This window comes from Coloeus monedula, assembly GCF_965178545.1.
Source record: "Coloeus monedula genome assembly, chromosome: 40".
Classification (NCBI taxonomy): Eukaryota; Metazoa; Chordata; class Aves; order Passeriformes; family Corvidae; genus Coloeus; species Coloeus monedula.
This window is the reverse complement of record NC_138820.1, coordinates 1,607,199-1,628,070: the sequence shown is the minus strand read 5'-3', so window position 1 is coordinate 1,628,070 and position 20,872 is coordinate 1,607,199. Positions and strand designations below refer to the sequence as shown.

General features: G+C 58.4%; 2 protein-coding genes across 2 annotated transcripts in view; both read left to right on the top strand.

The window, feature by feature from the left end:
- Positions 1–816: 816 nt before the first annotated feature.
- SENP3 (SUMO specific peptidase 3) lies at positions 817–17,320 on the top strand (the record flags this gene model as incomplete). Its single annotated transcript, XM_082300561.1, has 11 exons — positions 817–870; positions 2,110–2,662; positions 3,065–3,316; positions 4,769–4,880; positions 7,498–7,645; positions 8,444–8,491; positions 9,004–9,081; positions 10,027–10,164; positions 11,200–11,283; positions 13,269–13,319; positions 16,282–17,320. The coding sequence occupies 11 exons, from the start codon at positions 817–819 to the stop codon at positions 16,390–16,392; spliced, it is 1,629 nt and encodes a 542-aa protein (XP_082156687.1). The 3' UTR covers positions 16,393–17,320.
- Positions 17,321–18,157: 837 nt separating this feature from the next.
- The window catches only part of EIF4A1 (eukaryotic translation initiation factor 4A1), a gene marked incomplete at both ends in the record, with an annotated part of 29,660 nt that continues 26,945 nt past the window's right edge, over positions 18,158–20,872 (top strand). The window contains 3 exons of the mRNA XM_082300533.1: positions 18,158–18,180; positions 18,724–18,772; positions 19,803–19,935. Of these exons, the coding sequence (XP_082156659.1) occupies positions 18,158–18,180; positions 18,724–18,772; positions 19,803–19,935 (205 nt within the window). The remainder of the gene's footprint in view (positions 18,181–18,723; positions 18,773–19,802; positions 19,936–20,872) is intronic.

The following is a 20,872-nucleotide window of genomic DNA, read 5'->3' as shown; positions in this document are numbered from 1 at the left end:
CCACAATCCTCCGCGTGTTTGGGGGGGTAAATCCCACAATCCTTTGCGCCGCAATGGGGGGATAAATCCCGTGAGCCTTTGCGCGTTTTGGGGGGATAAATCCCACAATCCTTTGCGCTATAAAGGGGGAATAAATCCCGTGATCCTCCGCGCGTTTGTGGGGGGGATAAATCCCACAATCCTTTGCGCCAAAATGGGGGGATAAATCCCGTGATCCTCCGCGCGTTTGTGGGGGGATAAATCCCACAATTCTTTGCGCCGCAACGGGTCGATAAATCCCACAATCCCCTGCGCGTTTGGGGGGATAAATCCCACAATCCTTTGCGCTATAAAGGGGGATAAATCCCACAATCCTCCGCGCGTTTGTGGGGGGATAAATCCCACAATCCTTTGCGCCAAAATGGGTGGATAAATCCCGTGATCCTCCGCGCGTTTCGGGCCATATATCCCACAATGCCCCGCGCCCTGAAGGGGATAAATCGCGAGCTTTTGCCCCTATAAAAGGGGGATAAATCCCTGGATTTCCCGCGCTGGGAACGCGGATAAACCCCACGGCGTTCGGCGCTTTACGCCGGGACAAATCCCGGGACTTTTGGCGCCGTAAATCGGGAGAAATCCTGGGAATTCGGGCGCTTTAAGGGGGACCGATCCCATCATGCTCCGCGGCCCCGCCGTCTCCATGGCGACAGCGCATGCGCAGAGAGGCGGGGCCGCCGGAAGGGGCGGGGTTTGCGCCGGGGCGTGGCCTGAGGGGGGCGTGTCACAACCCGAGGTTGGCGATTGGTCGAACGAGACCCCGCCCCGCGGCGCCATCCGATGACGTCACAGCCCGGCGCCGGCGGGGAGGGACCCGAGCGAGGCCGCCCGGGGGTGAGCGCGGATCCCAAAAATTCCCAAAAAAGCCCCAAATTCTCCCCAAAATCCCCCCCTGGGAAGGCCCCAGACCCACGCGGGGTGGGGGAGGGGCTTGGGAGGGGCATGGGGGGCGGGGCGGGGGCGGGAACGGGGATTTGGGGGGAAAAGGGAATTTCGGGGGGATTTGTTTGGGGCCTCGGGGGTTCCGTGGGAATTTGGGGGGGAACGCGGATTTGGGGGAATTCCGGGGAATTTGGGGGCGCCTGGCGGGGATTTTGGGGCTTTTAAAGGGAGGATTTTTGGGGGAAAAGGGAGTTTTGGGGTTTAGTGGGAGTTCCTGAGGGGGGAAATGGGGATTTTGGGGGGAATTTGGGGTCAAGGGAAGCTTTGGGGGTTTAATGGGAATTTTAAGGGGTTTAATGGGAATTTTTGGGGGTTTTAACGGGAATTTTGGGGGGTTTAATGGCAATTCTGGGGAGTTTAATGGGAATTTGGGGGGGTTTAATGGGAATTTGGGGGGGTTTAATGGGAATTTGGGGGGGTTTAATGGGAATTTGGGGGGGTTTAATGGGAATTCTGGGGGGGTTTAATGGGAATTTTTGGGGTTTTAACGGGAGTTTTGGAGTTTAATAGGAATTTGGGGGTTTGAATGGGAATTCTGGGGTTTTAATGGGACTTTTTGGGGATTTAATGGGAGTTTTGGGGTTTTGTGGGAATTTTTGGGGATTTAGGGGGAATTCTGGGGGGTTTTGATGGGAATTTTTGGAGTTTTAATGGGAGTTTGGGGGTTTAATGGGAATTTGGGGGTTTTAATGCGAGTTTTGGGGTTTTTATGGGAATTTGGGGGTTTAATGGGAATTTGGGGGGATTTAATGGGAGTTTTGGGGTTTTTATGGGAATTTGGGGATTTAGTGGGAATTTGGGGGGATTTAATGGGAGTTTTGGGGTTTTTATGGGAATTTGGGGGTTTAATGGGAACTTGGGGGGGTTTATTGGGAATTTGGGGGGGTTTAACGGGAATTTTTGGGTGGGCTTAGTGGGAATTTTTAGGAATTTCGGGGGGGATTTCCCGGACCTGCGGGGTTCCCGTGGGAATTCTGGGGGGGTTTTCGGCGGGAATTTCGGGGGGAATTTCGGGAATTTCGGGTTTTTTGCTTCGCTCTGGGGGGGGGGGGATCTCTGGAATTTTTAGGAATTCCGGGACCCCCCTCCCCTCCCCCCCCCCATTAACGCTCCCCCCTCCCCTCCCCCCAGGCCGCCATGAAAGAGGCGCCGCCGAATTTGGGGGGCGGGGGCGGGGCCGCCCCTCCCCCCTCGCCCCCTTCCCCTCCCCCCCCTCCCGGCCCGTTCTGGGGGGAGGGGGAGGGGCCGGGGGGGGGCCCGGACCGCACCAACTCCCGGGGGGGCGGGGGGGGGGGGCGGCTCTGGGGGCCCCCCCCGAGCTCGGGGAACCCCCAGAAGTTTTGGGGGGGCCCCCCCCGGCGCAAGGGCGCCCCCCGGCGGCGGCTGCGGGCGCTGCGGGTGCTGCGGCTGCTCCTGGCCCGGGGGGGGCTCTGGGGGTTCCCCCCCCGCCGCAGGGGGGGGAGGGGCGGCGCCCGCAAGGCCCCTCCCCCCTCCTCCCCCTCCCCGCGCCTCCCGCCCCTCCCCCACCCCCGCCCCGCCCCCCCCCCCGCGTTCTCGGAGCAGCAGAGGGGGGGAGGGGCCGCCCCTCCCCCGGCCCCGTTCGAGCCCCTCCCCCCGCCCCTGCCCCTCCCCCCGGCGGCGTTTGGGGAGGGGGGGGTGGGGGAGGGGCTGGGCGGGGATGAAGGTGAGGAGGGGGAGGGGAATTTTGGGGGGGGGGGAGGGGGGGGCGGAGCTCGAGTTTGGGGAGGAAAGTGGGGGGGAGGGGCCCCCAAATCCAGGGGAGGGTCCCAAAATGGGGGGAGGGGCCCAAAATGGGGGGAGGGGCCCCAAAATGGGGGGAGGGGCCCCAAATGGGGCTGGGATTTGGGGGAGGGGTCCCAGAGCTCCTTGGGGGGGTCCCAAATTCCGGGGAGGGGTCCCCAAGTTAATGGGGGAGGGGCTTCAGCCCGTTTTGGGGGGGGGGCGGGGGGGGTCCATGCCCCGGGTTGGGGGTGGGGGTGGGGGGGGCGATTGGGGCGGGAGTTTTGGGCTGAGAACGGCGAATTTTGGGGCTCTCTCTGAGCGCCCCTCCCCCTTCTCCCCGCAGGGCCCCTCCCCCACGGGCTGGGCGGGGGTGGGGGAGGGGCGGGGCCGCTCCCGGGCTGCCCCTCCCCCCCCCGAGCCCCTCCCCCCCCCGCCGAGGGCCCGATCCTGATCAGCAACGTCATCGGAGGGGGAGGGGCCGAGCCCGGGCCCCGCCCCCCCGGCCCCGCCCCCCCGGCTCCGCCCCCCGCGCGGGCCCCGCCCCCCGCCCAGCCCAGCCCCCCCCTGCGCGAGGAGCACGTGACCTGCGTGCAGAGTGCGTGACGTCAGCGGTGACGTCATCGGGGGGGGCGGGGCGGGGGGCGTGACGTCATCGGGGAGGGAACGTTCGGGGTCTTGGGTGGGGATTGGGGGTGGTGACGTCATCGGGGAGAGGAATTTGGGGTGGTGACGTCATCGGGGACTGGAATTTTGGGGTGATGACGTCATCGGGGAGAGGAATTTGGGGTGGTGACGTCATCGGGGATTGGAGTTCTGGGTGTTTCGGGGGTGATGACGTCATCAGGGATCGGAATTTGGGGCGGTGACGTCATTGGGGAGCGGAATTTGGGGCGGTGACGTCATCAGGGAATGGGGTTCTGGGTGTTTCGGGGTGATGACGTCATCAGGGATCGGAATTTGGGGCGGTGACGTCATCAGGGATCGGAATTTGGGGCGGTGATGTCATTGGGGAGCCGAATTTGGGGCGATGACGTCATCAAGGAATGGGCATCTGGGTGGTTTGGGGCAATGACGTCATCAGGGATTGGAGTTTGGGGTGATGATGTCATCAGAGGATGGGGTTTAGGGCGATGACGTCACCGGGGAGCGGAGCTTTAGGGCCGTGATGTCATCAAGGAGCCGAATTTGGGGGGGGATTGGGGCCTGTGACGTCATCAGGGCCCCGTTTTGGGTTGGTTCCGGGGGTTTTGGGGCTCCGGGCGTGGCCGGACGGGGATTTCGGGGGGGTTGGGGCCGATTTTTGGGGGGGATTTGGGGGATTTTGGGGTTGGGGAATTTCGGGGTCCCCCTCACTGCCCCCTCCCGGCCTGGGCCCCCAATTTTGGGTCGGTCTGGGCGGATTTTGGGGTCCAGAAGGGGGATTTGGGGCGGATTTTGGGGATTCCGGGCAGGTTTTGGGCATTCCGGGCGGATTTTGAGGATTCTGGCGGATTTTTGGGGATTTCAGGTGGATTTTGGGGATTCCGGGTGCATTTTGGGGATTTTGGACGGATTTTGGGCAATTCCGGGTGGATTTTGGGCGATTCCGGGCGGATTTTGGGCAATTCCGGGCAGATTTTGGGGATTCCGGGCGGATTTTGGGCAATTCCGGGCGGATTTTGGGCAATTCCGGGTGGATTTTGGGCGATTCCGGGCAGATTTTGGGCAATTCCAGGCGGATTTTGGCGATTCCGGGTGGATTTTGGCGATTCCGGGCAGATTTTGGGGATTCCGGGCGGATTTTTGGCATTCCGGGTGGATTTTGGGCAATTCCGGGCAGATTTTGGCGATTCCAGGCGGATTTTGGGCGTTCCGTGCGGATTTTGGGCATTCCGGGCGGATTTTGGGCATTCCGGGCGGATTTTGGGCGATTCCGGGCGGATTTTGGGGATTCCGGGCAGATTTTGGGCATTCCGGGCGGATTTTGGGGATTCCGGGCGGATTTTGGGCATTCCGGGCGGGTTTCGGGCTCCGATGACGTCACCGAGGGCGGATTTTGGGGCCGCAGGCATCCTGGACGAGTTCCTGCAGGCCTACGGGAGCCTCATCCCCGTGAGCGCCGACGAGGTCGTGGAGAAGCTCGAGGACATTTTCCAGCAGGAATTCAGCACCCCCCAGAGGTGCGGGAATTTGGGAATTGGGGATTGGGAATTTGGGAATTGGGGAATTGGGAATTTGGGAATTGAATTGAGGAATTTGGGAATTGGGGAATTTGGGAATTTGGGGATTGGGAATTTGGGAATTGGGGAATTGGGGAATTGGGAATGGAATTTGGGAAATTGGGGAATTGGGAATTTGGGAATTGAATTGAGGAATTTGGGAATTGGGGAATTTGGGGAATTTGGGGAATTTGGGAATTTGGGAATTTGGGAATGGAATTTGGGAATTGGGGAATTTGGGAATTGAATTGAGGAATTTGGGAATTGGGGAATTTGGGAATGGGGAATTGGGGATTTGGGAATTGGGAATTTGGGAATTGAATTGGGGAATTTGGGAATTGGGGATTTGGGGATTGGGAATTGGGGAATTTGGGGAATTTGGGAATTGGGAATTGGGGAATTTGGGAATTGGGAATTTGGGAATTGGGGATTTGGGGATTGGGAATTGGGGAATTTGGGGAATTTGGGAATTGAATTGGGGAATTTGGGAATTGGGGAATTGGGAATTGGGGATTTGGGGATTGGGAATTGGGAATTGGGAATGGGGAATTTGGGAATTGGGAATTTGGGAATTTGGGAGTTTGAGAATTGGGAATTGGGAATTTGGGAATGGAATTTGGGAATTGGGGAATTTGGGAATTGGGGATTTGGGAATGGGGAATTGGGGAATTTGGGAATTGGGGAATTTGGGAATTGGGAATTGGGAATGGGGAATTTGGGAATTGGGAATTTGGGAGTTTGGGGAATTTGAGAATTGGGGATTTGGGGATTGGGAATTGGGAATTGGGAATTTGGGAATTGGGGAATTTGGGGATTGGGGAATTTGGGAATTGGGAATGGGGAATTTGGGAATTGGGAATTGGGAATTTGGGAGTTTGGGGAATTTGGGAATTGGGAATTGGGAATTTGGGAATTTGGGAAATTGGGGAATTGGGAATTTGGGAATTGGGGATTGGGGAATTTGGGAATTGGGGAATTTGGGAATTGGAAATTGGGAATTTGGGAATTGGGGAATTTGGGGAATTTGGGGAATTTGGGAATTGGAAATTGGGAATTGGGGAATTTGGGGAATTTGGGGAATTTGGGAATTCCGGGAGGTCCCAAAGGGAATTTTTGGGGGGATTCTTTTGGGGGGATTTGGGCTGGTTTTGGTTTTTTTGGAGGTGGGATTTTTGGGGGAGTTTCGGAGTGTTTGGGGTTTTTTGGGGGGAATTTTGGGAATTTGGGGTCCGGGGGTTTTTTTTGGGATCGTCCTGTGAGACTCTGCCCAAATTTGGGCTGGGTTTGGGGGGGCTGAGGGCCGAATTTTGGGTCAGTTTCGGCCGATTCCGAGGGGTTTCGGTGGGGTTTTGGTCAAATTCCGTGGGAATCTCTCCGGGATTTTTGGGAATTCCGGGAGTTCCGGGAAGGGGCGGTTTTGGGGCAGTTTTGGGGAGTTTTGGGGAGTTTTGGGGCAGTTTTGGGGCAGTTTTAGGGGATTTCTGGGGCGGTTTTGGGGCAGTTTTGTGGCACCTTTGGGGCCCTTTTTGGGGCAGTTTTGGGGCCGTTTTTGGGGCAGTTTTGGGGCAGTTTTGGGGCAGTTTTGGGGCAGTTTTGGGAGATTTTTGGGGCGGTTTTGGGGACTGTTCGGGACAGTTTTTTGGAGCAGTTTTTGGGGCAGTTTTGGGGGATTTTTGGGGATGTTTTTGGGGCAGTTTTGGGGCAGTTTTGGGGGATTTTTGGGGATGTTTTTGGGGCAGTTTTTGGGGCGGTTTTGGGGCAGCTTTGGGGCAGTTTTTGGGGCAGTTTTGGGAGATTTTTGGGGCAGTTTTGGGGACTGTTCGGGACAGTTTTTTGGGGCAGTTTTGGGGCAGTTTCGGGGCGGTTTCGGGGCAGCTTTGGGGACTTTTTGGGGCAGTTTTGGGGCCGTTTAGGGGCAGCTTTGGGGCAGTTTCGGGGCAGTTTCGGGGCGGTTTTGGGGCAGTTTTGGGGCAGCTTTGGGGCAGTTTTGGGGCAGTCTTTGGGGACTTTTTGGGGCCGTTTTGGGGCAGTTTCGGGGCGGTTTTGGGGCAGTTTCAGGGCGGTTTTGGGGCAGCTTTGGGGCAATTTTTGGGCAGTTTCGGGGTGGTTTTGGGGCAGTTTCGGGGCGGTTTTGGGGCAGTTTCAGGGCGGCTTTGGGGCAGTTTTTGGGGCAGTTTTGGGGCTGTTTTGGGGCAGTTTCGGGGCGGTTTTGGGGCAGCTTTGGGGCAGTTTCCGGGCGGTTTTGGGGCAGTTCCGGGGCGGTTTCGGGGCAGCTTTGGGGCAGTTTTGGGGCCGTTTTGGGGCAGCTTTGGGGCAGTTTTTGGGGCCGTTTTGGGGCAGTTTCGGGGCGGTTTTGGGGCAGTTTTGGGGCAGTTTTGGGGCCGTTTTGGGGCAGTTTCGGGGCGGTTTTGGGGCGGTTTTGGGGCAGTTCCGGGGCGGTTTCGGGGCAGCTTTGGGGCCGTTTTGGGGCAGCTTTGGGGCGGTTTTGGGGCAGTTGCGGGGCGGTTTCGGGGCAGCTTTGGGGCCGTTTTGGGGCAGTTGCGGGGCGGTTTTGGGGCAGTTGCGGGGCTCTCGGCAGGCGCGGCTCGGTGCAGCAGCTGCTGCAGTCCTACCAGCGGCTGCCCGGGAACGCGCTGCTCCGCGGCTTCCGCGTCAGCTACAAGCGCCACGTGCTCACCATGGACGACCTGCAGACGCTCTACGGCCCCAACTGGCTCAACGACCAGGTCTGCCGGCAATTCCGGCAATTCCGGGCGGTTTCGGGAATTTCGGGGCACTTTGGGAGCTCCTGGAGGGATTGGGAGGCTCCTGGGGGGTTTTTTGGTGGGGTTTCGGGGGGGGGGGGGGAGGTTTTGGGGTGGTTTTGGGTCAGGGAGCGGCTCTTGCTGGGGAATTCTGGGGGGATTTCGGGGGATTTCAGGGAATTCCGGGGAGATTTCGGGGGATTTCAGGGAATTCTGGGGGATTTTGGGGGATTTCAGGGAATTCCGGGGAGATTTCGGGGGATTTCAGGGAATTCTGGGGAGATTTCGGGGGATTTCAGGGAATTCTGGGGGATTTCAGGGGATTTCGGGTGGTTTTGGAGCATTTGGGGGGATTTGGGGGGGGGATTTTGGGGAATTCCGGGGGATTTCGGAGCATTCCGGGGAATTTCAAGGGGTTTCGGAGCATTTTGGGCGGATTTTGGGAGCTCCTGGAGAGATTTGGGGGCTCCTGGGGTTTTTTACGGGGTCTTTGTGGGGTTTCGGGGGAGTTCAAGGGGGATTTGGGGAGGTTTTGAGGGGATTTTGGGGCATTTTGGGAATCCCAGAGGGGTTTGGGGGGGGTCGTTGGGGTCTCCAGGTGGATTTTGGGGTCCCCCAGGTGTTTTTGGGGTGTCCCAAGTAGATTTTGGGTTCTCAAGGTGGATTTTTGGGTCTCCCAGCTGGATTTTGAGGTCCCCAGGTGGATTTTGCACTGCCCCGGGTGTTTTTGGGGTCCCCTGGGTGTTTTTGGGGTGTCCCAGGTGGATTTTGGGGTTGCAGGTGATGAACATGTACGGGGACCTGGTGATGGACGCCGTGCCCGACAAGGTGAGTGGGGGGCGGGGCTGGGGGAGTGGGCATGGGCGTGGCCCAGGTGAGTGGGCGTGGCTGGGGCGTGGCCTGGTGAGTGGGCGTGGCCTGGTGAGTGGGCGTGCCTGGGGTGTGGCCTGGTGAGTGGGCGTGGCCCAAGTGAGTGGGCGTGGCCATTGGAGTGGGTGTGGCTGGGGTGTGGGCAGGTGAGTGGGCGTGGCCCAGGTGCGTGGGCATGGCTGGGGCATGGCCCGGTGAGTGGGCGTGGCCCGGTGAGTGGGTGTGGCTGGGGCGTGGCCAGGTGACTGGGAGTGGCCAGGTGAGTGGGCGTGTCCAGGTGAGTGGGCGTGGCTGTGGGCGTGGGCGTGGCCAGGTGAGTGGGCGTGCCCGGGGCGTGACCCAGTGAGTGGGCGTGGCTGGAGGCGTGTCCAGGTGAGTGGGCGTGGCTGGGGCGTGACCCAGTGAGTGGGCGTGGCTGGAGGCGTGTCCAGGTGAGTGGGCGTGGTCCCATCCCGGCCCCTCCCCCCCAGGTGCATTTCTTCAACTCCTTTTTCTACGACAAACTGCGCACGCGCGGCTACGAGGGCGTCCAGCGCTGGACCAAGAACGTGAGGGCCGGGGCCACCAAGGGGCGGGGCCAAAGGGGGCGGGGCCACCAAGGGGGCGTGGCCACAGAGGGGGCGGGGCCCAGCGTGGGTGGAGCCTTTGGGGCAGGCGTGGCCTCAGGAAGGGGCGTGGCCCGTGCGATGTTAATGAGGTGGGCGGGGCTTTGCGGTTAAGGTGACGCAGTGTGGCCAAAGGGGCGTGGTCTTTAAGTGGGTGTGGTCATAGATATGCTAATGAGGTGGGCGGGGCTTTGTGGGCTTGGGGTGGCCCAAGAATAGGAGGGGTGGGGGCGGAAGGGGCGTGGCCAGCTGTGGGTGTGGCCTGATGGCTGGGCGTGGCTTCCCCAAACTGGGCGTGGCTCCCAAAAGTGGGCGTGGTCTCTCGTCCCTTTATCCCCAATTTGTCCCCAGTTTTTGGGGTTTTGGAGCCGATTTTGGGTCAGTTTAAACCTGAAGGCTTTTTTGGGGTGGGCGTGGCTTCTTGGAGGCGTGTTCGTAGTGAGTGGGCGTGGCCCCCAAAAGTGGGCGTGGCCTTCTTCCCCATTACCCCTAATTTTCGCTCATTTTGCCCAAATTTCCCTCATTTCCACCCGGTTTTTGAATGCTGACTGGGCGTGGCCTCTCAGGAGGCGTGGCCTCCCAAAGTGGGCGTGGCCTCCTTCCCCATGACCCCCAATTTTTGTTCCTTTTGCCCAAATTCCCTTCATTTCCCCCTCATTTTTTAATGCTGACTGGGCGTGGCCTCTCAGGGAGGGGGCGTGTCCTCCCCGAAGTGGGCGTGGCCTCCCTTCACTCCCTCCTCCATTTCTGCCCCGTTTTTTCCTCATTCCTCCCCAATTTCCTCTCAATTCCCACCGAGATTTTTTTGGGGGTGGGCGTGGCTCTGGGTGGGCGTGGCTCTGGGTGGGCGTGTCCCCTCGCAGCTGGGCGTGTCCCCGCCCCGCCCAGGTGGACATTTTCGGCAAGGAGCTGCTGCTGATCCCCATCCACCTGGAGGTGCACTGGTCGCTCGTGGCCGTGGACGTCGCCCGCCGCACCATCACCTACTTCGACTCGCAGCGCACGCTCAACCGCCGCTGCCCCAAGGTGGGCGGGGCCTCCCCAAAGTGGGCGTGGCCTCCCCCAGAGTGGGCGTGGCTAAAGGGTTTAAAATGAGGAAAGGGCGGGGCTCGGTTCGATGCAAAATCGCCGAAATTCGGGGCTGAAAAAAGGCCTTTCGTTGTGGGAGGGAAGGGGTTAAATGGGAGGGGGTGTGGCTTGTGGGTGTGGGCGTGGCCTCCCGCAATTGGGCGTGGCCACGGGCTGGGGAAATGGAAGGGGGCGTGGCCAAACGCAGAGCACCCGAATCTGCTTTTCTTGCCCCAAAATGGGTGGGAGGGGCTTACCCAGCTGGGTGTGGCCGGGTGGGCGTGGCTTTAGCCGGGTGGGCGTGGCTTAGCCGGGTGGGCGTGGCTTTAGCTGAGTGGGTGTGGCTTAGCCAGGTGGGCTTGGCTTTAGCCGGGTGGGTGTGGCTTACCCAGGTGGGCGTGGCTTTAGCCGGGTGGGTGTGGCTTTAGCCGGGTGGGTGTGGCTTACCCAGGTGGGCGTGGCTTTAGCCAGGTGGGTGTGGCTTAGCCAGGTGGGCGTGGCTTTAGCCGGGTGGGTGTGGCTTTAGCTGAGTGGGTGTGGCTTAGCCAGGTGGGCGTGGCTTTACCCAGGTGGGCGTGGCATAGCCAGGTGGGTGTGGCTTTACCCAGGTGGGCGTGGCATAGCCAGGTGGGTGTGGCTTTAGCCGGGTGGGTGTGGCTTTGGCCAGGTGGGTGTGGCTTAGCCGAGTGGGTGTGGCTTTAGCCAGGTGGGTGTGGCTTAGCCAGGTGGGCGTGGCTTTAGCCGGATGGGCGTGGCTTAGCCGGGTGAGTGTGGCTTTAGCCGAGTGGGTGTGGCTTTAGCCAGGTGGGCGTGGCTTTAGCCGGATGGGCGTGGCTTAGCCGAGTGGGTGTGGCTTAGCGAGGTGGGCGTGACCAACTCTGCCGTGGTGGGCGGGGCTTGAGGTTTTTGGGGGTGGAGGGGGGGAGCCCCGGGTGGGTGTGGCCGGTTTGGCCCCGCCCCCGCTGACCACGCCCCCTCTGGCCCCGCCCCCAGCACATCTGCCGCTACCTCCAGGCCGAGGCCGACAAGAAGGAGCGGCCGGACTTCCGCGAGGGCTGGCGGGGAGCCTTCAAGATGGTGAGGGGGGAGCCCTAAAAGCGCCCAGAATCGCCCCAAAAATCCGCCCTGGGATCCCCCAAAATCCTCCCGGTGCTCCTTAAAACTTGTCCTGAGAATCCCGAAATTTGACCCCGAAAGTGTCCTGAAAACGTCTTAAAAATGCCCCAGAAATGCCGCAAAATGCCCCAAAAATCCGCCCCGGGATCCCCCAAACTTCTCCCAGTGCTCCTTAAAACTTGCTCTGAAAAATCCCCAAAACTTCACCCCAAAAAATGTCCTGAAAGGGTCTTAAAAATGCCCCAACATACTCCGAAAATCCATTCTGGGACCCCCCAAAATATCCACAGAGAAATCCTCGAGAAACTCCCCCAAAAATGCCTCAAAAATCCACCTTGGGATCCCCCAAAATCCTCCCAGTGCTCCTTAAAACTTGTCCTGAAAAATCCTGAAATTTCACCCCAAAAAATGTCCTGAAAGCGTCTTAAAACTGCCCCAAAATGCCCCAAAAATCCGCCCCGGTACCCCCCGAAATAGCCACAGAGAAATCCTCGAGAAACTCCCCCAAAAATGCCCCAAAAATCCACCCTGGGAGGCCCAAAAATGCCCCAAAATTCCGCCCAGGGATCCCCCAAAATCCTCCCAGTGCTCCTTAAAACTTGTCCTAAAAAAAACCCCCAAATCTTCACCCCCAAAAATGTCCTGAAAACGTCTTAAAAATGCCCTAAAATGCCCCAAAATGCCCCAAAAATCCATCCTGGGACTCCCCAAAATATCCACAGAAAAATGCTCAAAAAACACTCCCGAAAATGCCCCAAAATCCTCCCTGGGACCGCCAAAATCTTCACCTTGGGAGCCCCAAAAAGTGCCCTAAAAATACCCAAAAATCCATTTCTGGGCCTGCCAAAAGTTCCTCTTGTGGACCTTAAAAATCCCCCCAAAATCTCCACAGGAAAACCCCCAAAATCACCCCAAAACCCCCCAAAAATCCACCCTTGGAAACCCCAAAATACCCACCGAGAAACCCCCCAAAAAACCCCGCTCAAACCCCTAAAAATCACCCCAAAAATCCACCCTGGGACCCCCTAAATTCCTTCTCGTGCTTTTTAAAAATTTCCTCTCCAAAAAAAAGCCCCAAAAAGTTCATTTTGGGAGCCCCCAAAATCTCCCCAGGGAGACCCCAAAAACCCCGGAAAATTCCTCCTGGGAGCCCCCAAAATTCCCTCTCGTGATCCCTGAAACCCCCCCAAAAACCCCCCTGGGAACCCCCAAAAAACCCTAAAAATATCCCAAAAATCCCCCAAAAATTCATCCTGGGAGTCCCCCCCCCAAATCACCCCAAAACTGCCCAAAAACCCCCAAAATCCCTCGAAAATCTGCCCTGGGGATGTCCCAGAGAACATCCATGGAAAAAACCCCAAAAATCACCCCAAAAACCCCAAAGTTCCCCCCAAAACCCCCCAGTCCCCCAAAAACCCCAAAAATCACCCCAAAACCCCCAAAGTTCCCCCCAAAACCCCCCAGTCCCCCAAAAACCCCAAAAATCACCCCAAAACCCCCAAAGTTTCCCCCAAAACTCCCCCAGACCCCCAAAATCACCCCAAAAACCCCAAAAATCACCCCAAAACCCCAAAATCACCCCCAAAACCCCCAAAGTTTCCCCCCAGACTCTCCCAGACCCCCAAAACCCCCAAAAATCACCCCAAAACCCCCAAAAATCACCCTAAAAACCCCCAAAAATCACCCCAAAACCCCCCAAAATTCCCCCCCAAACCGCCCCAGACCCCCAAAAACCCCCAAAATCACCCCAAAATCACCCCAAAAATCACCCCAAAACTCCAAAATCACCCCAAAAACCCCCAAAGTTTCCCCCCAGACTCTCCCAGACCCCCAAAAACCCCAAAAATCACCCTAAAAACCCCCAAAATTCCCCCCCAAACCCCCAAAGTGCCCCCAGCTCCCCCGGGGATCCCCCAAAATGCCCAAATTTGGGTTTTTTCCCCCAGAACGTCGCCCGGCAGAACAACGACAGCGACTGCGGCGCCTTCGTGCTGCAGGTGGGGGGGGGAGGGGGTTTTGGGGCAAATTTGGGGCTTTTGGGGGGTCCTGGGGGGGTCCTTGGGGCGAATTTTGGGGGAAATTTTGGGGGTTTGGGGTTTTTTTGGGGGGGATTTTGAGGATCCTGGGGCGGTTTTGGGGTGAATTTTGGGGGTTTTGGGGTGAATTTTGGGGGTTTTGGGGGGTCCTGGGGGGGTTTGGGGGAAATTTTGGGGGTTTGGGGTTTTTTTGGGGGGGATTTTGAGGATCCTGAGGCGGTTTTGGGGTGAATTTTGGGGGTTTTGGGGGTGAATTTTGGGGGTTTTGGGGGGTCCTGGGGGGGTTTGGGGGGAATTTTGGGGATTTGGGGTTTTTTTGGGGGGGATTTTGAGGATCCTGGGGCGGTTTTGGGGTGAATTTTGGGGGTTTTGGGGCGGTTTTGGGGCAAATTTGGGGCTTTTGGGGGGTCCTGGGGGGAATTTGGGGGGGAATTTTGGGGGTTTTGGGGGGGATTTTGGGGGAGTTCCTGGATGTTCTGAGAATTTAATTTTTGGGACTTTTTTGGGGGGGTTTTTTCGGATTTTGGGGGGGATTTTTTGGGGGACTTTGGGGGGCTGTTTTTGGGGGGAGCTCTGTGATTTTTGGGTTTTTTTGGGGGGATTTTGGGGATTCCTTGGGGGCAGCTTTGGGCGATTTCTTGGGGAGAATTTTGGGACGATTTGGGGGGGATTTTTGGGGAGTCCTGGGAGGGAATTTGGGAGGATTTTTTGGGAATTTTTGGGGCATCCCGGGAGGGAATTTGGGAGGATTTTTGGGGAATTTTTGGGGCATCCCGGAAGGGAATTCGGGAGGATTTTTTGGGAATTTTTGGGGCATCCCAGGAGGGAATTTGGGAGGATTTTTTGGGGAATTTTTGGGGCATCCCAGGAGGGAATTTGGGATCATTTTTGGGGATTTTTGGGGTGTCCTGGGAGGGAATTTGGGAGGATTTTTTGGGGATTTTTGGGGCATCCCGGGAGGGAATTTGGGAGGATTTTTTGGGGAGTCCTGGGAGGGAATTTGGGAGGATTTTTGGGGGATTTTTGGGGCGTCCCGGGAGGGAATTTGGGAGGATTTTTGGGGGATTTTTGGGGCATCCCGGGAGGGAATTTGGGAGGATTTTTGGGGGATTTTTGGGGCATCCCAGGAGGGAATTTGGGAGGATTTTTGGGGATTTTTGGGGCATCCCAGGAGGGAATTTGGGAGGATTTTTTGGGGATTTTTGGGGTGTCCTGGGAGGGAATTTGGGAGGATTTTTTGGGGATTTTTGGGGCATCCCGGGAGGGAATTTGGGAGGATTTTTGGGGGATTTTTGGGGAGTCCCGGGAGGGAATTTGGGAGGATTTTTGGGGGATTTTTGGGGCATCCCGGGAGGGAATTTGGGAGGATTTTTTGGGGATTTTTGGGGTGTCCTGGGAGGGAATTTGGGATCATTTTTGGGGATTTTTGGGGTGTCCTGGGAGGGAATTTGGGATCATTTTTGGGAGGATTTTTGGGGCGTCTCAGGAGGGAATTTGGGAGGATTTTTGGGGGATTTTTGGGGCATCCCGGGAGGGAATTTGGGAGGATTTTTGGGGATTTTTGGGGCATCCCAGGAGGGAATTTGGGAGGATTTTTTGGGGATTTTTGGGGCATCCCGGGAGGGAATTTGGGAGGATTTTTTGGGGAATTTTTGGGGCATCCCAGGAGGGAATTTGGGAGGATTTTTTGGGAATTTTTGGGGCATCCCGGGAGGGAATTTGGGAGGATTTTTGGGGAATTTTTGGGGCATCCCAGGAGGGAATTTGGGAGGATTTTTTGGGAATTTTTGGGGCGTCCCAGGAGGGAATTTGGGAGGATTTTTGGGGGATTTTTGGGGTGTCCTGGGAGGGAATTTGGGATCATTTTTGGGGATTTTTGGGGTGTCCTGGCAGGGAATTTGGGATCATTTTTGGGGATTTTTGGGGCGTCTCAGGAGGGAAATTGGGAGGATTTTTTGGGGATTTTTGGGGCATCCCAGGAGGGAATTTGGGAGGATTTTTGGGGCGTCTCAGGAGGGAATTTGGGATCATTTTTGGGGATTTTTGGGGCGTCTCAGGAGGGAAATTGGGAGGATTTTTTGGGGGATTTTTTGGGTGTCCTGGGAGGGAATTTGGGAGGATTTTTTGGGGAATTTTTGGGGTGTCCCAGGAGGGAATTTGGGAGGATTTTTTGGGGATTTTTGGGGAGTCCTGGGAGGGAATTTGGGAGGATTTTTTGGGGAATTTTTGGGGCATCCCGGGAGGGAATTTGGGAGGATTTTTGGGGATTTTTGGGGCATCCCGGGAGGGAATTTGGGAGGATTTTTGGGGGATTTTTGGGGCATCCCGGGAGGGAATTTGGGAGGATTTTTGGGGCGTCTCAGGAGGGAATTTGGGATCATTTTTGGGGATTTTTGGGGCGTCTCAGGAGGGAATTTGGGAGGATTTTTTGGGGATTTTTGGGGCGTCCCGGGAGGGAATTTGGGAGGATGTTTTTGGAATTTTTGGGTGTCCTGGGAGGGAATTTGGGAGGATTTTTTGGGGATTTTTGGGGCGTCCCAGGAGGGAATTTGGGAGGATTTTTTGGGGATTTTTGGGGCATCCCGGGAGGGAATTTGGGAGGATTTTTGGGGGATTTTTGGGGTGTCCTGGGAGGGAATTTGGGAGGATTTTTTGGGGATTTTTTGGGTGTCCTGGGAGGGAATTTGGGATCATTTTTGGGGATTTTTGGGGTGTCTCAGGAGGGAATTTGGGAGGATTTTTGGGGCATCCCGGAATGGAATTCAGGATCATTTTTTGCCATATTTTCCCTTTTTTCCCCTCCTTTCTCCCCGTTTTTTTTCCCCCATCCCCCCCCACCCCAAAACTCCGGGCTGGGCCCTTTTTTTTTTTTGGCCTTTCCCGCGTCCCAAATCCGGGATTTTTTTGGGGATTTCTCCCTCAGTACTGCAAGTTCCTGGCGCTGGGGCGCCCGTTCAGCTTCACGCAGCAGGACATGCCCCACCTGCGCCGCCTGATGTACAAGGAGCTCTGCCACTGCCAGCTCGCCCTGTGACCCCCCCGCGGCTCCGGCGCCCCAAAAACCCCCCAAAACCCCCAAAACTGCCCGAAAAAAGCCGAAAACCCCGCGAAAATCCGCCCCGGAACGGCCAAAATCCGCCCCGGAACGGCCAAAATCCACCCAGGAACGGCCAAAATCCACCCAGGAACAGCGAAGGAAAACGGAATTTTGGGGCGGGGTTTGGATTTTTTGGGGTTTTTCGGGGCGTCCCTGGAAGATCTCGAAGTTTTGGGGAGTCGCTGGATCCCAAAATCCCCCCCCCCAAAACAAAGCAAACCCCGCCCCCAAAAATTCCCGACAAATCCTAAAAGGTCCTCGGAAATTCACCCCAAAAATGGGGGAAATGGGCGGGGTTTGGGCGATTTTGGGGTTTTTGGACCGCCCCTGGAAGACCCCAAAGTTTTGGGACCCCCCCCGGAATCCCAGGAACCCCAAAAAACCCTGGGCGTTTCCAAGAATTCCATGAAAATCCCCCAAAAATTCCATGAAAATCCCCCCAAATTCCATGAAAATCCCCCCAAATTCCATGAAAATGCCCCAAAATTCACCCCAAGTTGACCAAAAATGGATTTTCTGAAGGAAAAGGGGCGGGGTTCGGGGGATTTTGGGGAGTGGGGGAGGGGCGGGGGGGGGGTCCCCTCAAATTTTAGGACCCCCCCCCCAAATCCTTGAAAATTCCCAAAATTCCTCAAAAATCCTCGCAATGCCCCCCCAAAATCCCCCAAAATTTCCCAATTTTTCCCTAAAAATCCTGTCCGAGGGGGTGGGGGAGGGGCGCGGGGAGGATTTTGGGGTCCCGGCGGGGATTTTTTTGGGGGGGGGGGTCCCCAAATTTCCCCTCCCCCGCCGGCCGGGGCCGTTTTTAACCTGAGGGAGGGAAACGACAAAAAACGGGAATAAAAAGAGCGAAAACGGTGAAAAAGTGGGAATTTGGGGTTTTTTTGGAGGGGAGGGGCGGGGGAGGGGCGGGGGGACTTTTTTTGGGTGGGGGGGTCCCGGGGCCATTTGGGGACATTTTGGGGGAATTTGGGGCCGTTTGGGGGGGGGGGTGGGGCCATTTTGGGGGGTTTGGGGCGGTTTTGGGGGTTCCAGGGGCCATTTGGGGCAGTTCTGGGGGGGGTTGGGGCGGTTTTGGGGGGATTTGGGGCCATTTTGGGGGGATTTTGGGCAGTTTTAGGGGACTTTGGGGCCGTTTTGGGGGGTCCAGGGGCCATTTGGGGCCATTTTGGGGGGATTTGGGGCAGTTCTGGGGGGGTTTGGGGCCATTTTGGGGGGGTTCAGCCCACCCTGGGGGGAGGGGGAGGGGGATCGCATCCTCCTTCGCCTCCCCCACCCCGCTCAATTCCGGGGCGCGGCCCCTTTAAGAGCCCCTCCCCCGCCTTCCTTGGGGGTCCCGCCGTCTCCCCCTCCCCTCCCCCACCCCCACCCCCCTCCCCCCGAATTTTGGGGTCCCGCAGGGTGGGGGAGGGGGCGGCCCAACCTCCCCCCCTCCCACGTGGTTCGCTCCGGCCCCGCCCCTTCCGCGCTCCGGCCCCGCCCCCTCCGCCATTGTGTGAATGGGAACGCGAAGGGGGCGTGGCTTGGAGGGCTCCGACCAATCAGCGCCGAGCGGGGGCGTTCCTAAGGGGCTCCGACCAATCAGCGCTGAGAGGGGGCGCGGTTTAGGCGGGCGCAACCAATCGGCGCGCGGGGGGGGCGCGGCCCGGCCGCTTCTTAAGGCGGCGGCGGGCGGGGGGGGGGCCTTGAAGGGAGCGCGGAGATGTCGGCGAGTCACGACAGTCGGTGCGATAGCGGCGGGGGGAGGGGCGGCCCGACAGCGCCCGGCTGCGGGAGGGGGGCGCCTAAACCCAGGGGGGTGGGGGGGGTCGCGATCTCCCGCTGCAGCCGCGGCTTTCTGTGGGAAATCGCGCGGCTTTTCCCTTTCCTCTCCCGAATTCCGATGCCCCCCCTCGCCCCCCCCAGCTTTCCCCGCCATTCCCGGCGCGGCTTTTCGCGGGTTTTTTTTTCCCATTTTTTGCCTTTTTTCAGGGTTTTTTCCACCCCCGTTCCCTCCCTTCCCCCCCCCCGCCCACGTGGTCGGCGCCGCGCGCGCTCCTCCATTGTCCGGCGGCGCGGTGACGTCAGGCGCGGCGTGAGCGCGGATTGGCTGGTTCGGGAACCGGAAGTGGGGCGGGGCTTGTCCTGAGGCGGTTTCCGGTGGCGCCGCGTGGTTGGGGGGGGAGGGGAAGGCGCCGCTCCGGTCACGTGGGAGGGTCAAAGGTCGCGATAATGTCGCGATATGGCGGCGATGACGTCACGGTGTCCCCCCCCCCCCCCCCCCGACAGAGCCCGCGAGAGCGGCCCCGAAGGGATGGAGCCCGACGGGGTCATCGAGGTCAGAAACTGGGAGGGACTGGGAGGGGTTAGAGCCGTACTGGGAGGGACTGGGATGGACTGGGAGGGGTTTGAGGGGGACTGGGATGGACTGGGAGGGGTTAGAGCCGTACTGGGATGGACTGGGAGGGGTTTGAGGGGGACGGGGAGGGACTGGGAGGGGTTAGAGCCGTACTGGGATGGACTGGGAGGGGTTTGAGGGGAACTGGGATGGACTGGGAGGGGTTTGAGGGGGACTGGGATGGACTGGGAGGGGTTCCAGCCATACTGGGGTGAACTGGGAGGGGTTTGAGCCGTCCTGGGATGGACTGGGAGGGGTTGGAGCTGAACTGGGATGGACTGGGAGGGGTTGGAGCTGAACTGGGGTGAACTGGGACGGGTTACAGCCATACTGGGATGAACTGGTCTGGCTCCCTTTCCTTACTGGGATCCCCTTTGTCCTGTGGGGCTCGGGGGGGCCGGTCCCGGTTCGTACTGGTGCATACTGGTGTTTACTGGTGCACACTGGTGCGCACTGGTGTTTACTGGTGCGCACTGGTGTTTACTGGTGCACACTGGTGCGTACTGGTGCTTACTGGTGCACACTGGTGCGTACTGGTGCACACTGGTGCTTACTGGGCACACTGGTGTTTACTGGTGCACACTGGTGCGCACTGGTGCACACTGGTGTTTACTGGTGCACACTGGTGTTTACTGGTGCTTACTGGTGCGCACTGGTGTTTACTGGTGCGCACTGGTGTTTACTGGTGCACACTGGTGCGTACTGGGCACACTGGTGCGCACTGGTGCACACTGGTGTTTACTGGTGCACACTGGTGCCTAGTGGTGCTTACTGGTGCGTACCGGTGCTTACTGGTGCGTACCGGTGCTTACTGGTGCGTACTGGTGTGTACTGACGCACACTGGTGCGTACTGGTGCGTACTGGTGCGTACCGGTGCTTACTGGTGCGTACTGGTGCACACTGGTGTTTACTGGTGCGTACCGGTGCGTACCGGTGCTTACTGGTGCGTACTGGTGTGTACTGGCGCAGAGTAACTGGCACGAGGTCGTGGACAGCTTTGACGAGATGAACCTGTCGGAGGCGCTGCTGCGCGGGATCTACGCCTACGGCTTCGAGAAGCCCTCGGCCATCCAGCAGAGAGCCATCCTGCCCTGCATCAAAGGTCAGACCAGTACGGACCAGTATAGACCAGTATAGACTGGTACAGACCAGTGTAGAGCACTGTGGGCCTGCATAAATCACCATAAACCTGTACAGACCAGTACAGACCAGTATAGACCAGTATAGACCAGTACAGCCCATGGCTTCGAGAAGCCCTCGGCCATCCAGCAGAGCCATCCTGCCCTGCATCAAAGGTCAGACCAGTACGGACCAGTATAGACCAGTATGGACCGGTATGGGCCTGTGTAACTCACCCTAAACCTGTACAGACCAGTACAGACCAGTAGAGACCAGTACAGGGCACGATGGTCCCCCCAGCGCTCCCAGTTCAGCCCCAGTTCAGCCCAGCGCTCCCAGAGCCGTCGCTCGTTCTGGCACAGCGAGGCCTGGAGCTCGTCCCAGGTGTGCCCAGGTGAGCTCAGGTGTGACCCTGGCACTGCCCAGGTGTGCCCAGGTGAGCTCAGGTGTGACGCTGGCACTGCCCAGGTGAGCTCAGGTGTGACCCTGGCACTGCCCAGGTGTGCCCAGGTGTGCCCAGGTGTGACCCTGGCACTGCCCAGGTGTGCCCAGGTGAGCTCAGGTGTGACCCTGGCACTGCCCAGGTGAGCTCAGGTGTGCCCAGGTGTGACCCTGGCACTGCCCAGGTGTGCCCAGGTGTGCCCAGGTGAGCTCAGGTGTGGGGGATCTGGGGCGGTTCAGCCCCAGTGCTCCCAGTTCCTCCCAGTGCTCCCAGTTCCTCCCAGTGCTCCCAGTTCCTCCCAGTGCTCACCTGTCCGGAACTGTGGGCACAGACACACCTGTACCCACCTGTGCCCCTCTGTATCTCACCTGTGCCCACCTGTGCCCACCTGTGCCCACCTGTGCTCACCTGTGCCCTCTGTACCCACCTGTGCCCTCTGTCCCTCACCTGTCCCTCACCTGTGCCCACCTGTGCCCAC